The 16,913-nt window shown below is 35.2% G+C and overlaps 1 protein-coding gene across 10 annotated transcripts in view; it reads left to right on the forward strand.

Annotated features, from left to right (window-relative positions):
• The window catches only part of MCTP2 (multiple C2 and transmembrane domain containing 2), a 257,535-nt gene that overhangs the window by 155,927 nt on the left and 84,695 nt on the right, over positions 1-16,913 (forward strand). For all 10 annotated transcript variants that reach the window (XR_005018816.1, XM_036843935.1, XM_036843934.1 and 7 more), the window contains 2 exons: positions 453-555; positions 15,735-15,836. Coding sequence is in view for 9 of the 10 variants with exons in the window: in XM_036843935.1 (XP_036699830.1) it covers positions 453-555; positions 15,735-15,836 (205 nt within the window). In the remaining variant the exon portion in view is untranslated. The remainder of the gene's footprint in view (positions 1-452; positions 556-15,734; positions 15,837-16,913) is intronic.

Below are 16,913 nucleotides of genomic sequence, written 5' to 3' on the forward strand. Positions count from 1 at the left end.
TTCAACAATAGGATGCTTTCTAGGGATCTCGGCAAGTAGTGATTTTGACCATCTTTTTTTTTTAAGGGAATTCTTCATTAGTTTAAAGTAAAGTAATCTGATTTTTGTTCTTCTCATTTGGAAGCTACTTTGAAATCACTGTCCTCCTTATTCTGTTCCCTGTTCTCTTCTTTATCCTGTTTCTTTATCCTGTTTCTTGAGTACACATATACATGGAAAATGTCATAGTAAAAAAGTTGACTTTTTTTTTCCATATGGATGTCTGAATCTTCTCTGATGGAAGGTTTGGGAATACAGTCAGTTTGATTTAATTTTTGGAATTTAATTAAATGGTACTTTTATACTCTGAGGACATACAGATTTAATTAGTGAAACCGTGTTTTCAGATCTTCATGGAACAGACTTCACTTTTGTGTTTTTGTATCTAATACATGGTGTGTTTCTTGTTTCAGTCCCATTAAGGATATTCATGATGTTTTGGAAGTGACTGTGTTTGATGAAGATGGAGATAAACCCCCTGATTTTCTTGGGAAAGTTGCCATTCCCTTGCTGTCTGTAAGTTACCTTCGTTAATATACAGTGTGTGAGTCATTTTACAGTTGACAAGTTTCTATGGTCTAGAGTTGCTTTATCTTTGTCAATCTGGGGGGGAAAATGTCCTCCCAGCTATAGCAGGAAACAGCTGTTTTATTCCTTATCCTTCTCCAGTATTTTCAGTAGTTTCAGATGTAAAGTCACATAATTTTCTCTGTGTGTCAATTGCGTATTGATTTAACCAACCAAAACATTTTGACCGGTCTTTCAATCCACACTCAGTCTTTCCATCTTAAGATAGGAGTTTCTCTTTTGTTTCAGGGAATACATATCTATGACTGATTTTCCATTGGTGAATGAAAAACATCCATGTTTTTCTTCATTGCGTCCTTACTGCCCATTTCTTCAAAGATTACTTGCTGGTAACTGCATAGTTATTCTCAATTCCACTAAAGACCATTTTCTCAGAAATTCTGTTTGTCTTTTTAGCAGTCCCGTTTGTTTTCAGTTTCCAGAAGTGCTTTGTGGAAGAAAGCAGAGAGCCTCTCTTGGAAAAAGAGGGCTGTTTTGGTAGTCCCCTTAAAAGGTAATGTGTCAGAGTGAGCTAAGAGCTGAATGAAAAAAAATACCCTATAAAATTCAGAGGGGAGAGCATCATATAATGTCTTTACGTGGGCAAAGGTGGAAAGCTGGGATCCGAATTCACCTATTAATTGGGCATTTGTGTTTACGCCAAATGTACTCTTCTAGAGGAGAGAATTTCAGTTTTTCATCCAACCATTCATACAATGTGTGGTAGAGTTGTAATGGCCTTTTATCTGTGAGGAAGGCTTTATTTCTTTCTTCCCAAAGACTTATTTCCCCAAAGCTCTTAGTGCATTTTTGTGGCTGGAGCAGTCTGTAATTTATCCATGAGATTAGACTAGCTCATATGGTGTTTACAGAGGGGGAAACGCTGCACCTCTCAATATCTCTTCTCTTTTTGATTGGCTTGGTTAATTTCTCCCCAAGTTCTCATATCCCTGATGTTACTTGGAGAGCGTGGTAGAGCAGCTGCTCCCTTGCAGAGCTGGCTGCTGCCGAATGTTCTGAGCCACCAGCAGCAAGCCACGCCCACTCTCAGAGAGGAGATGGTGATGTGGGATTTCCCTCCTTTTTTTTTTATTACAACTTTGTCAGTTATTCCTGAAAGAATACATGTGACAGGAACATGGGGCACAATTTTAAAGAGGTCTAAAGGGACAAGGAACCAAGGCTCTCCTTTAGAATTTAGTGTCCTTTCTCTCTAACATTTTTTTTTTTTTTGGACATTTCTCATCTTGTTTTTATAGATAAATCCTTAGTAGCGTATTTGATTCCTTGCTGGGTGAACGCCACTTCGTACCTTTATTAACCTCCCTCTGTTTCACATGTAAACATTTTGTGTATTTGGTCTTCCTAGAATACCAACAAGTTGACCGACTTTCTTTCCTCCCTCCCTCGTAATGTACAATCGCTATACGCTGTGGAGTTAGATCTAAGAAATTACCGCTGGCTAAATCAGGTTTAGGGTTTCTCAACCTCAGCACTCCTGACATTGTTGGATGGATCGTTCTCTGCTGCGGGGACTGTCCTATGTACTGTATGAAGTTTAGCAGCATCCCTGACCTCTACCCACTAGATGCCAGTAGCACCCATCCACCCATCGCTATTGTGATAACCAAAGATGTCTTGCAACATCGCCCAGGCCTCTGAAGGGGGCAGAGTCACTCCCGGTGGAGTGGAGAACCACTGACCTCAATTAATAGAGCTTTCAAACTATATCCTTCTAAATACAAGATAGAGTGATTTGTGAAAGACTTTGTTTCGATGAAAGCAAGCCCATTAGCCCCCTTCACTTTTTCAGGTTGCTGATAAGCTGCCCCACAGTCTAAGCACTCATTTGATAAATATTTATCAAGTGTTCAGTGTGTGCCAAGAATTGTTTTAGGTGGTAATGTTCTAACAATGATCGCAGTGAAGCTATGTCCTCTCCTGGAACTTATCTTTTGATTGCAGGAGGCAATATACAAACCAGAAAAAAAAAAAGAAAAAAAAAAAGCAATGCACAGTAGGTTAGATGGTGAAAAGTGCTATGTAGAAAATGAAGCAGGGGGAGGGGCCTCCAAGAGGATGTGTGTGGGAAAGGGATGCAATTTTTCCGTGATTCAGGCAGCGATTACCCCTCACTGGAAGGGAACATTGACTGAGAACTTAAGTAGGTAAGGGCGGGGAGAAAACCAGGAGGGTATCTGGGGAAACTCTTCCAGGCAGGAAATCTTCAAGTTCAAATGTTCCAAGGCCAGGCCTTGACTGTCAAATTTCAAAAATAACAGAGCAGTGTGGATGGAATAGAGTGAGTAGAGAATAGCAAATGTGAGATAGGAAAGGATAGGAGATAGGATGGTGTGGAAGAGGACCTTGTAGGACCCTGACAGCCTGAAAGTTAGAAGGACTTTGGCTCTTTCTTAGTGGTGATGGGAAACCACAGGGAGGTTTCCAGCGGGGAGTGTTTGATTTGGTTTATACTGCTTGTTTCTAATCTAAATGTAGCACGTGGAGAAATAAGCCCAGATCTGAAAGGTCTCCACTGTGTAAAGGCAGTGTGGCCTGAGCCACGTTTCCCCTTAGGGACTTTGGGGGCCCAGGGATGTTGAGCTGAATAAGACATTTCAGTTGTTGTTGTTCAGCATGGCTGTTTCAGTTCATATTTATTTCCAGTGCTTTGACCAGTAGATTGGGAAAGTGATCAGATCTTACGTAAGATCTGTGTGGTCTCTTCCCGATGCACCCGCAACATACCTTCTCCAAATGAATTGATTCCCTACCTAAAGTGTAGATATAAATGTGTTAGAAAAAAAGGCCATAACCCTCAGTATCTGTAACAGGCAAATTTTGTTTGTTATTTCATTGATCATTTGGTTTTTAAAAAAATTTATATTACTTATATCTATAGTATTTATATTTATAAATTTTGTTTCTATCTATAATTATTTTAAAATAATTCTAACTTGTGATTTAGAGGGTATATTTTAAAATGTATTTAGATCTAGGTTTTTTCTTTATTTAATGTCTATTGAGCAATACTTACCTAGCAAGCCCTGTGCTGTGCACTTACCATATGGTACATCATTAATTCTATGACAGCCTAATGAGGCATGCTTTATTATTATGACCATCTACAAATGAGGAAACTGAGGCAAAGAAAGACCTGTAGCTGGTAAGTAGGGGAGGCTGGGTTTGAATTAGGCAGTCTCATATCAGAGCCATCCTAAGAGGATGCTGTGCTGCCATAGTGAGTAGCTGTTCAGTAAATATTGTGCCAAAAGCCATAACCAAGATCTGCTTTGTGCAGCCACTGGGCTCAGTGCAATGGAGGTGGGGGACAGGGGTGCAGGTGGGATACAGAGTTAAGTAAAGACGTGCATTTCATGGGTGATGCCTGTGAGATGAACACACAAGACCGAAAATATTAGGTGCCATATAAAAGGAACAGGAAAATGCAAGGTGGGAGGGCTGAATTTAACTTTGGGAAGACTTTAGAAAGTGGGGAGTCTGAGCTGGCCAGGAAAGAGTATGGTGTTGATAGGAACTGCTGGGTGAGGTGAAGAATGAAGGCCATTCCAAGCAGAGGGGAAAGCATGAGCAGAGAAACAGCAGGGTAAAGGAGAGGCCACATTCTGGAAGCAAAGAGTGGCCTTGGTGCCTAGCTCTCAGTGTGAACAGGGAGGCTGGAGAGTGCAGCTCAGGAGGGGTGGAGGGAGTTTGGGGCCTATTCTATGGGGATTATCTGCAGGCTTTGGCATGGATATAGCAGAACAGTTAACTAGGAAGAAACTTTGGCTCCTGTGTGAAGCAAATTATAGGGGAGGAAGACTCCTCCTGGAGGAATTGGTTGCAACTCCAGAAAAAAAGCATCAAAGAGAAAACCCTTCAATTCTGTGTTCTAGGCCTCTTAGGAAAAGGATTTATTTCCCTGCTTTTTAAATATTTTTAGTCACAAAAATGGATTCGTTGGTGCTTCACTATTACCTCTATAGGATATGGAACAGTGTCCTATAATACCTTGCTTTGTATTTAAAAACAAAAATTGTATTTCTTAGAGTGTGCGTAATTTTTATGAGAACACATTTTCTTTAATCAAGTCATAAACTAAAACTTGATTTACACTTTCAGAGAAAATGCAAACTACATTTTAAAATGTCTAAGTGTAAAGTATTGAAAGTCCTTCAACTTTTACTCTCTCGAAATGGTAATGTGCTAAGTGCATTTCAGCCTGTTAAATAAAGAGCCTGTTCTGAATTCACTATACCTTTTAATCAGGGTGAATATATTGGATGACTCTTGGCTCCCTTAAAATTCATATTCTAAAGTCAGTATATTTATTAATGGTGGTGAATTGTTCAAATCATATACATGTGCTCAGATATACATCAGAATTGAAAAAATGCAGGACAGTGAACCATCCTTCCATAGATTTCATTTCTGTTCAACTTTTTAAAAAACAGTTTTTAAAAATGATTATATAGATAGGCAAAACTTTTTACTCATGATTAAAAGCAGTAGAAAATTGCAGTTGGATTGGATTATAATCTGAAAAAAAATTTTTTTTTTGGACGCACCACACGGAACTTCCCCCACCAGGGATCTAACCTGTGCCCCCTGCAGTGGAAGTGTGGAGTCTTAACCCCTGGACCATCAGGGAAGTCCCGAAAACTTTTAATATTTATACATTTCCACATTCTTCCAAAAATCGTCTAATCAATAATATAGTAAATATACATTGGAAAACAGTAGGAATGTTTTAGTTTTAAAACATTCCCAATGTAGACATTGTCTCCTAATAATTATCCAATTCAGTAGATTTATTTTTCATTGCTATTCTCAATTAAGTGATCTTGATTTTGTCGTGAAAATCTGGCTGAGTTCTTCTCATCCTTCTTATTTAAACATGTGTTTACCCTCCTAGAATTAATTATCTAATGGGTCAATTTTGGAAGACTTTGAAAATCAGCTTTCTGTAAAATAGGAAAAGCATCTATTTGTTGTTATTTCCTGCTATCTATGGAGAAGTCAGCTCAATTTGATGAGGTCCTACATTTTGAAACAAATTTGAGTCCTCTTGTGTAAGCCATGCCAACATGCACATGTGAATTTACATCAGAAGCACAGGCCTTCATGCAGCCCTTAGCGTTCTCTGTGAAGCCAGTGCCCGGTAACTAGGTACACCAATAACAGCCTCACTTAATTAGCTTTATGGGATAAATTTTCTATAATTGCTGTACCAAATAAATGTCCATGCACATCTTCATTTGCATTTCCAATTAAGTATTTGCCCAACTCTCACCTATGATGGATTTTGCACATTGTACTGGACATTCTTAATCATATTTTTTTAAGTTAATGCTGAAATTTTGGCCATTGAAATATATAATATTTATTTTACTTTATATAAATGTTTATGGATGTATAACCAAATACAAAATTTAACAGGGCAAAATGGTGATTTTTGGACACAAACATTCAACTCTCTTCCTCATCTAATCCTGGTCCAACATGTTCATTGAAGTAAAGGAAGATAAGGCACATTTTTCTGTTGGCCCTGGAAATTAGCAAAGGGTGCCATAAATATGCTGTAATTATCATGAACCATAACTAGTGTAGAAGGTGGATGATATTTGGTTACGACAGGCCAAGGGAGAAAGAAGAATGACTAGTGGAATTCCTCTACTGTCCTATAACGGGAAGATAGCAAGTATAAATCTGAGCATATCCTGCATGATGGTAAACATTGAATAGGTTAAACTTTTCTATTAGATGGGAAAACCTCTCATAATGAGTGAAAGAGTAAAATCTAAGTGCTGCTTCTAGATGAGACACCTAAAGCATGGCAATACTAAAATGGGTGAACAAAAGTGTAACACATAAATGTAAACAAAAGGTAAGTGAGAAACATACAGAGGAGGTTATTTTATGGGTTACAAAATAATTTAATTATCAATAAAGTTATAAAGACAGGAACTTTTACGTGAATGACTTCCCAAGGAAATGTGTGTGTGCATATGTATATACACACATATATATATAATATTTGAAGCACCAGAAAAATTACAAAATTGGAATCACAGAAAAATAATATATATTATCTATCTAGCTTTTAAAAATCAGAAACAAAAAACAAAGCTTTGAAGTGATGTTTTAAAATGCCAAGTCTTTGAAATTCCAAGTTCCATGAAGTTTATGCTAATAGCAGAAGTCCTTGCACATGATTCCACAGCTACTAAATTTCTGGTGATGAAACCCTGGAATCTCTTTTGTTTTTGTTTTTGTTTTTATTTTTTTAGCAAGTTCTCAGGTGAATTTTAAACAAACTAAAGTGGTGGTTCTTAGACTTTAGAGAATCAGCCATAAGCTTTGTCCAATATGTGTATGTGTAGAATTACACATAAATACATAAAATATTCTGTTCACATACCCACTTAACTTGTTTAATTATTGATTATGTTGTGGGTCCAAAACGCTTCAATAGATTTCAAAAAGGCAGAACCTGTACTGTGATCACGGTAAAGAGAAATAAATAACAAAAATGAAACAAGTATCAAAATCCTTGGTAGAAAAAAAATCTCAGGTAGCTAATGTAGATACCAAAACTGCAACTATAAACTTCTTAGAAACTAACAATGAAATGCGATATATAAAAACTATGGATAAGGGCCAAAAGTATTATTCAGAGGAAATTTTTTTTGGCTGCACCACAGGGCATGTAGGATCTTAGTTTCCTGACCAGGGATCGAACTTGTGCCCCCTGCAGTGGAAGCACAGTGTCTTAACCACTGGGCCACCAGGGAAGTTACGTGAATGGTTTTATAATTGAACAACAAGGTTGAAAATCAATTAAACATCTCACCAAAATGAAGTAAAATAAAGAAAACTGAGAAAATTATAAAGAAATTTATGAAGATTAATAAAAGAACAATTACATAGAAAGTACTTAAACAGTGTATTTGATAAATCGAAGTATTAGTTGCCCCCCAAACCAGTGATACAGGCAAGCCATTTACAAGGCTAATGAAAAAAAGGGAAAACATATACTATTAAGAATGAGTGAACAACAAGAAATATAGGGATTGCTATGAAGAACATAACTAAATTTTACTGAGTATGAGAGAAAACGTGAATAAATATAGAGACATACCTTGGGAAGACTTAGGTATTGTAAAGGTATAAAAATCTCCCCAAGTTAACTAAAAATATAATACCGTCCCCCATTTGAAGAAATTAATGTATAAAAATATCAAGGAAATTATCTTTAAAAATATAATTAGAGGAACTTGAATATCAGGTATTAAATGCACTGTTTAGTGAAAATCATTACTGATGGAAATATCAGAAATAGTTATCAAATAACTCCACCCTTTTCTCCCTGCATACTCCCCGCCCCTGAATAAGAAAATAACACATTTCAATCATTTAATGAACATGAGTTTTGAAACCTTAACTGTACAGGCAATTCTTAAACGTTGTTCAAGTTTATTAAGAACATAAAAGAAAATGGAAAATGTGTGAATTCATTCCCTGAGACTAAAATAATTCTGATATTAAAAAAAACACAGATTTTTAAAAAAAGCAAATTATATACCTTTCATGGAACATCAGTAAGATTGAACACATTAGGAAATCTAATTGTGTAATTTATATTATTAAGAAAAAAAAAAACACCTTGACAATCTCAATAGATGTAGAAGGTGTACTTGATAAAATTTAACATCCCTTCTTGATTATGAAAAAATAGTCTAATAAATTAGTAAATGATGAGCAGTGCCTTAACATGACGAATGATATCTATCAGAAGTATCACAAACATCAGACTTAATGCTGAAACACTAGAGATAGTTATTCTAGTTCCTCATTTTTTTTTTTTTTTCTTTTTTTTTTTGGCCACACCTCGTGGCATGTGGAACTTCCCCGACCCGGGGTGGAACCCACGCCCTCTGCAGTGCAAGCCCGGAGTCTTAATCACTGGACAACCAGGGAAGCCGCTCTAGTTCCTCATTTTTAAAATGAAGATAACAGTAGTTTGTACTGCTAGGATTGTTGCAAGAATTTAATGAGCTTACTTACTTATGAATTAACTATTAAAATTAAGCCTTGAGGTCAGATCCAGCCAATGCAAAAATGTAAGAGAAATAAATGATATTTGAATGAAGGAAACACATTATTTGCAAGTACTAGCTATCTGATAATATCTGTAAATATAAAGAAAATTAATAGACGACGTATTGGAATAAAAAAAGGTCAGTTATGGATAAACAATATCAAAATTAAGAAAATGAAAACCAGTGCCCATACCCAATAGAAAAAAATCTTAAAATCCTAAAAAAACATCAAAGAGTATAACAGGAAACAAAAAAATGCTATAACGCTTAACTATGTGAGGAATTTCTGAACTGTACTGAAGGACATGAAAAAAAGACTAATTGAGAAATTTAATATATGATAAACTTGAAACATGAAGTCATTGAGAGGATAAACTAAGTGATCACTGTATAAGTGATTCTGAGGTTAAGTTGGTTGCTTATCCATCAGGGGAAAATGCGTCAGCATGTTACACCAAACACAGTAACTATTTCAAGGTGAATTAAAGGTCAAATGCTTGAAACAAAATAAATAAATATTTATTTATATACAGTTCCATAAATAAAACTATTAAAATAATGGGAAGTGCTACATAAACAAACTGAAAAACAGGAATGATAAAGGAAGAAAGATTTAAGATGTCGTGGTGGAAACAAAAATTGCCATAGAAGATTAAAAGACAAAGGATAGGTTGCTAAAAAATACTTGCAGCATAAAACAAATAGATGACAGCACTAATATAAAAGGGTTTTTTTTGATCAATAAGGAAAAGACAATTCAACCTAACAGAAAATTAAAAATCAAGGAGGCAGAAATCTGTATAGCTAATAAGCAGATGAATGGCTCATGCTTTATTCAACCACCATCATGGTTGTTAAAAGTGCAGAAGAGGGGGCTTCCCTGGTGGCGCAGTGGTTAAGAATCCGCCTGCCAATGCAGAGAACATGGGTTCGAGCCCTGGTCTGGGAAGATCCCACATGCCGCAGAGCAACTAAGCCCCTGCGCCACAACTACTGAGCCTGCGCACTACAGCCTGCGTGCCTAGAGCCCAGACACCACATCGAAGAGTAGCCCCCACTCGCTGCAACTAGAGAAAGCCCGCGAGCTGCAATGAAGACCCAATGCAGCCAAATAAATAAATTTATTTTTTTTTTAAAAAGTGCAGAAGAGGCAGCCAGATCACCTGAGTTGGCCCCAGTCTTCTCCATTAACTGGCTGTGTGACTTTTGACACCTTACTTGAGATTTCTGTTTCTGTTTCCTCCTAAATGAAAATTATCACAGTACCTGTGTTGGAGGTCTGTGGTGAGGATTTAAATGGTTTGGTAAATGTAAAAAGAGTTCAGTAGCACACAGTAAGCACTTAAAGTGTAAGCTCTCATCTTCATCACCCTTGTTTTAGTAGCTTAAATTACCAAATTATTTTAAGCAGTTAGATTAAGAAATATAGTCAAGATTTTTCGTGAGCAGTGATGATTAAGTGTAGTCAAAGGACTCTCTCAAATGCTGTTGGAGGGAGCATGACCTGCTACCAGCCTCCTAGAAGGCACCTTGGATTAAAATTTAATAGACACATATCTTTGAGCATTTATATTGTAGATATCTATTTTAGAGAGGCAACTGGGGCTTGGAGAGATACAGTAATTACCCATGGTCACACAGATGCTAAACGCCAGAAATGGGAATTGAATTGAAGTCTGTCTGGTTTCACGGTCCTACCATGGCCCACTGTTAATAAACATACGACAGAAAATGTTCAGTTTCATTAGTTATAAAAAAAACACATATTAAAACAACCTGAGGCCATTTTATTCCTATGAAATTGCAGTATATTAAATAAAAATGCCTATGGTTGGCAACATTGGAAGGAAATGGACAGGCTCATTCACTGAGGCTAGGAGCATAAATTAATACAACATTTTAGGAGAGCAAATTGGCAATACTTGCCGAAACCATAAAAATAGGTGTACCATATGACTCAATAATTCCACCTCTAAGACTTTATTTTTAGGAATGCATCATGGAAGCACAAAGATATCTATGTGTAAAACCACCACAGTGTTTACAGTTGTTAAAAATTGGAAACAATCTTAGTTACAATGGAAGATTGGTTAAGCTAATTATAGAATATTCATAAGATGAAGAACCATTCTCAATTATGGAGAAGAATCGATTTTTACATTGGAGAATGTTTCCCATACTTTTTTTAAGTTTAAAACACAAGTGATTAAAAAGTACATAAATGAAAGTAAGACAGAAAAAATCATGTTATTTAATAAGCAATTTCTGTGTACTTGTCACTGTTCTTACTGCTTTTTGCTGATTATTTCACAACAACTGCTGAGATATGTATCCTTTTTTTTTTTATTCACACTTTACAGATTAGGAAACTGAAGAAGAGAGGAGTTATGTAACTTATCCAAAGTTACAGCCACTCTGAGGCAGAGCCAGAATTTAAACTCATTTCATCTGCCTCTAAGAGTCCCAAACTTTATCCAATATACTATGATCATATTTTCATAAGATAAATATTTATAAAAGTACATTAAAAATTAGAGATCTGTTTGTTAAAAAATGTAATATTGTAAAAATTACATTTTTTTCCTTTTTCTAAGCTATTTTTGTAAATTGTACACCATTCTTACAATTAGTACATATTACTTTGTAAAGACAGCTTCTATTTCAGGGAGAGGAGTTGATAAGACATTGTGGGTACAGCAGGGTTTTCTGCCTTTACCAAAGTTCAGTGCTGGGTTTTGGATTCAGGCAATGGGTGGGTTGGATTGCCTTGCACAGAGAAAGGTGAGTTGTATGTGGAGGGCTGGGGTGATGAGTCAACCACACAGTGGTTGACTGTGTCAGGGCAAACAGTGACCTTGTGGGCTTTTCAATCTCTCGTGCTGTTTGTAACTCCTGCGGTGGGAAACAGGCGTGTTTCCAAGTGGGGATGTGAATAGAATCACTACCAAGTAAAGGATATTTACTTTTCTTCTTTCCTAGCCACATATCACATGTGAACATGTGTCTGTTCATATCACATTTTGTTGGAGTCACCTTGCATGTGCATTAGTGGGGATCACCTGCTGTATTGTTATGTCACATTATTTTCCCTTTTGCATGCAATGAAAAGCTTCTGATAGAATAATGCTTGTTTATACCCAGATGTTCTCCATTTATTCACATGAAGGTCGAATTGGGGGCTGGGGAGGATCGATATGACTCTTCAGTTTGGATTTTGATGTTAAATGTGTATCTTTTCTCCTTAAAGCAACTGATGGTTTTATTCCTTCATATCGATTCTGATTAACTTTGCTGTTGAATCAGTTGATATCTTGTCACATCAAAATTTCACAGTAAAGCATAATATTGAGAATTCTCTTTTTTTTCTTGTTTTTTTTAAATAATGAGAATTCTTTAAAAAGAGTTCCAGCTGAGAAAAATATTTTTTCTCTGTCCCACATACTAACCTTTGTTATATGCCGATTTAAAAAGTTTTGTTTTCTAATATAGTGAATGTAGTATCTCTGTGACTCAAAAATTAGTTTTATCACCAAACTTTTTAAAAGTTCTTCATGTTTACCGTGCTTAAAGCTTGTGTAAGCAGATTTAAAATTCTTTTAGATAGAGAAAAATTGCATAGGTTAAAGATAATTTCAGTTCAGATTAAAATCCAAACCAGACTACCTTCTCTGTAACTTGTCCTCTGGCTCTGAAATCCTGAATTATTACTCAGAAACAGACTTCCTGTGCTCTTTCATTCACTGTCTAATGTAACTAAGAATTCATGGTTAGCATGATTAGCTTTCTGATATATTGTTTCTGAAAATAATGTAAAGGGACATGGAAATGCCCATTTCCCTAATTATGGAAGTTTAATTCCTAATTAAGTTAAATCTTTATAACTGTCCTGCAGAGATGCCTTCCCCAAATTATTGCCTGATATCTGTGCTCCTCACCTATGGAAAGGCAAGTAGGCAAAGGTGTGTGATAAGTCAATTTGAAGAGTTTTCTTGTAACACTAAAGTTAAGGACATTATCTATTATTTCATCCTTCTATTTGAGTGAAAGGAAATCCTCCCCGATGTCAGCCCAGGAAGACTCTCCAGTTGAACTTCGAGATTTCTTTTTGTCACAATTTGCCTTGGGTGATAGAGATCTCAGAATTAAACTTAAGTCTTAATTGAAGTGACTATCTCATACCTAAAGACAAAAGTATATATAGATTCTTTGCTCTAAGTTTTCTTTTAGCTGTGCTTTAATTGTCCTATTTCATAGAGGTTTTAACATTATAAAATGCTAGAAATAATTTTCAGAGTTAAGTATAAATAATAAATATAGTTCTTGACTGGAAAAATATATGTTTATCTTTCATTTATTATATAAATACTGTCATGTAGGAGTTTGGCAAGTTGGGGTGTTACCTAACTTTTTATCCTGTATTCATGTGTTGGAAGTTCAATTATATAAACACCATGGAAAATGAAAATATTTAACAAATAGTTTCTTTGGTTACTATTTCAGTGTTTAATTATAACGCTAAATATTCAAATGCATTGATCTGTTCTTAACCCAAGCATATCCCCAATACAAAGTAGTATATTTCCTCTATCTCTCAGTTTATCTTTTCCCAAAAGATATTCCTTATAGAGGACAGACTGAAAAAGTGGAATCAACCAAATGTTCATAAATAGGAGGATTCATAAATTGTGGTTTATTCAGATTTTGAATTTTACATAGCAGTTTAAAGAAATGAGGCTGATCTATATACTAATACAGATACATTATCAAATCATATTGATACATACAGAATGAAATTGCAAAATATATACAGTTTGAAACAAAAAATATAAAATACTTTCTTCAAGGATATATTTATGAATATAAATTCTCAATAAAAATTTAGAAAGGATACATGCCAAATTCCTATCTAATTTCCTTCTCAGGGAAAGAATTGTGGTATTTATGAACATTCAAAGGGACTTTTTTATTTCCTATAATTTTTCAATCTTTTTACAAATTTTTAAACTTATAATTTATATATTTTAAAATAATATATGAAAGTGCCAAATATGAGTAGCCTTAATTATTTCTCTAGCTTTAAAAACTGCTTTAATGTCCTAGGTGGATTCTGTGCTTTGCTGACACAATTCTAGGACATTGAGAAAGAGGAAACGATTATTTACCCAAAAAAACAAAAAAACTTCTTTGACTATAAAATATTTCTTTTTATACTGATACCTCTTGTTCTTCTGTTGCCCTTCCTAACCCTTAAGAAATCATGGAAATTTTAAGATAGCAGTACAGTGATTATGGGTTGAGGCAAAACTAAACTGGACCAAAGTCAGCTTGGCAAATTGTCATGCTGTTTTTGTATTTATTTCTTTCAACTTTAACACCCACAATTTATTAAGTGAGACAGTGGATAAAAGAGGAAGCTCAGAATCCTGTTTAGATACCGTTTAGGAAGGAAGCCAGGTCTTTATGGGGTACCCCCTTCCTCTTAGCCACTGGCCAGGAAAACCATCTTTCTGTTTAAAACCTATTCAATTTGAGAGAGGTGGGGTGACTTTGGGAAGGAAGGTGACCTCTCCCTTGTAAAGTGGAATGGCTCTGTTTCCCCCCATGACTTATTCAACTCATTTCCACCACTGTTTATAAGAACACTTGTGCTGAATGCTTGTAGTGACAGCAATAGTCATTTAAAATATGGCTCAGATTCCATGCCCTCAAATTTCCTATGTTATTTCAGATGTTTGATCATTACAATCCCAAATGGAGCTTTTGGTCAGCTCAAGTTTTGCTCTGCCCTGTTGGAGTTAAGAGATATGCTTCGAATAAGCCAGAAGTTTAAAAATGCATATACTACCACTGTGTATAATGTAAGCATTGCTGCTATCAAATCTGAAAAGAAAATGCCTTAATGGGAGCCAAGTCATTTCCAAAATGACACAGGGGATTTTTTCTTAGATGCCTCACACACTGGGGGTCCACAGGTAGATTGGTATGTGGAATTGATGTGACATGCTTGGCTGAGAGATGCTATCAGAAGAACTTGTTTATTTTGTAGGTTTATCAGCACATTGTTCTTTTGAAATGTTTTTGGATTTTGACCTCAACTCTAGCTATGCTGATTTATTTAATTTGCATTGTACCTTGGCTGTGAAACACTGGTCATTTTTAGAAAACTGGTTCCTTTATTCATTTCTTTAAAATATTTCTTAGTATTTGTATAAAATAATATTTTTCTGAAATAACATTTTATAAAATAATATTTTATAAGGTAATATTTTTATAAAACATTGTATAAAATATTTTATAATATTTTTATAAAATAAAATACTATATTATAAATAAATAAAAGATCTTATTTTATAACCTTTTTATTTTGGAATAATTCTAGGTTTACAGAAAAGTTGCAAAGTGATACAGAGTTCCCATCTATCCTCACCTAGTTTCCTCTAATGTTAACATCTTACATTGCCATGATGCATTTATCAAAACTAAGAAAAAAACTGACATTGTACATTGCTATTATCTAAACTCTGGTCTTTATTTGGATTTCACCAGTTTTTCCACTAATGTCCTTTTTCTGTTCCAGGATCCAACCCAGGGTACCACATTGCATTCTATCATCTAATCTTAGTCTTCTGACTGTGGCAGTTTCCAAGTTTTTCCTTTTTCCCATGACCTTGGCAGTCTTGAGTAGTACTTGCCAGAAATTTTGTAGAATATTCATCATTTTTTAACAAATAAAAATGTTCAACCTCTGGGATTTTTGAATGAAAGCCCTGGTAGGCTTAGTAATAATTTGTACCACTAATTTTCCTTTCGTATATCAGTTTCAGCCTGGTGATTGTTACTTTATCTTCTTATCAGTTATAGCAGCACTCTAGAATTAAAAGTTGATTTATGATTTAATATTTACATAGTTTTAATATTTGCTTAATATTGGCTTCATCTGTGTATGCGTTCTGCATTTTCAATTTTGTCAGCTCGTTCAGTTTAAATCCCATAGAAAGTCTGTATTTTATCTATTGTTTATGACAGATTCGAGATGGACAGACAAACTGTTACGTGTTGAAGAATAAAGATTTAGAACAAGCTTTTAAAGGAGTTATTTACTTGGAGATGGACCTCATATATAATCCGGTAGGTCTAACTGGACAGATCTCCCAGCTTCTCTCTATGGAAAGTAAAAGGTGACCAGCCTGGAGAGTTTCAAATCAATGTAAAATGTTTCAGAATTTTTGCAGCTACAAAGAAAATAGTGTTTTAAAACTGAGGCAAGAAAAATCAGTGCTGGACAATCTGGTATTAATCCTGTTGGGCCATTAGAATTGATGGTGTGTAATTCTCAATATATGTCAAGGGAAAAAAAAAATAAGAGGAAAATTAGGTTCTTAGCTTTATTACCTTTAATCTTCTTCCAAGGCAACAGTTGGCTGTTGGACAGAGATATCTTCAAGCCTCTGACATGTTATTTAATTATTATAGTAGATGTTCTACTATCCAACACTATCAAGACAGGTAGTTACTCAATTGAAAACTACAGTTAAAGGAGGATTTTTTTTTAATGTATCTTAAACTTTTAGTTTAATATAAATAAAATACATAAATATACATTCACTTGCCAATTTTTAGGTGCGGGCCTAAAACCTTTTTTTAAATAGCATGGACATATTATTTTTAGTTCTACAGCATATTCCTTGCATAAATACACCCATAACATCTATGATTTGTAATTTCAGTTTCTTGAAAGTAGATATATTCTTTAAAGACACTCACAGAACAATCTGAATGTGGAATTACTCCAGATTATTTTTCCATAAAATTATCACCTCAATAGCAGTATCTTTTTAGTAACTGACTTTTCTCAAGGCTTTCTAGAGCAATATCGATTTCAAGTCTTTTGATCTGTATTTCAATAATGTATATAATAATTAATTAAATATAGAATTATAGTAACGGGTAAAATTGGCATAAATAGGTTTACGAATTAGCACAGTTGGTTCTCGATGGGAATACTATTCGACTGTCAGGAGCAGAAATCCCTAGTCCTGTGCGGACATGGCTTACTTAGCTGTGAGCTTTCCTTGCCATGGTATCAGCAGTAGGTTCTAGAAAGGGAAGGGAGGGCACAGGTTAATCCAGTTAGTGGGGTAAATGAATGTAGCATAATGGCGCTTTTACAGTAATTAGAAGAATGGCTGCCATTTATTGGCCATC

The sequence above is a fragment of the Balaenoptera musculus genome, chromosome 2 (assembly GCF_009873245.2).
Source record: "Balaenoptera musculus isolate JJ_BM4_2016_0621 chromosome 2, mBalMus1.pri.v3, whole genome shotgun sequence".
Lineage (NCBI taxonomy): Eukaryota > Metazoa > Chordata > Mammalia > Artiodactyla > Balaenopteridae > Balaenoptera > Balaenoptera musculus.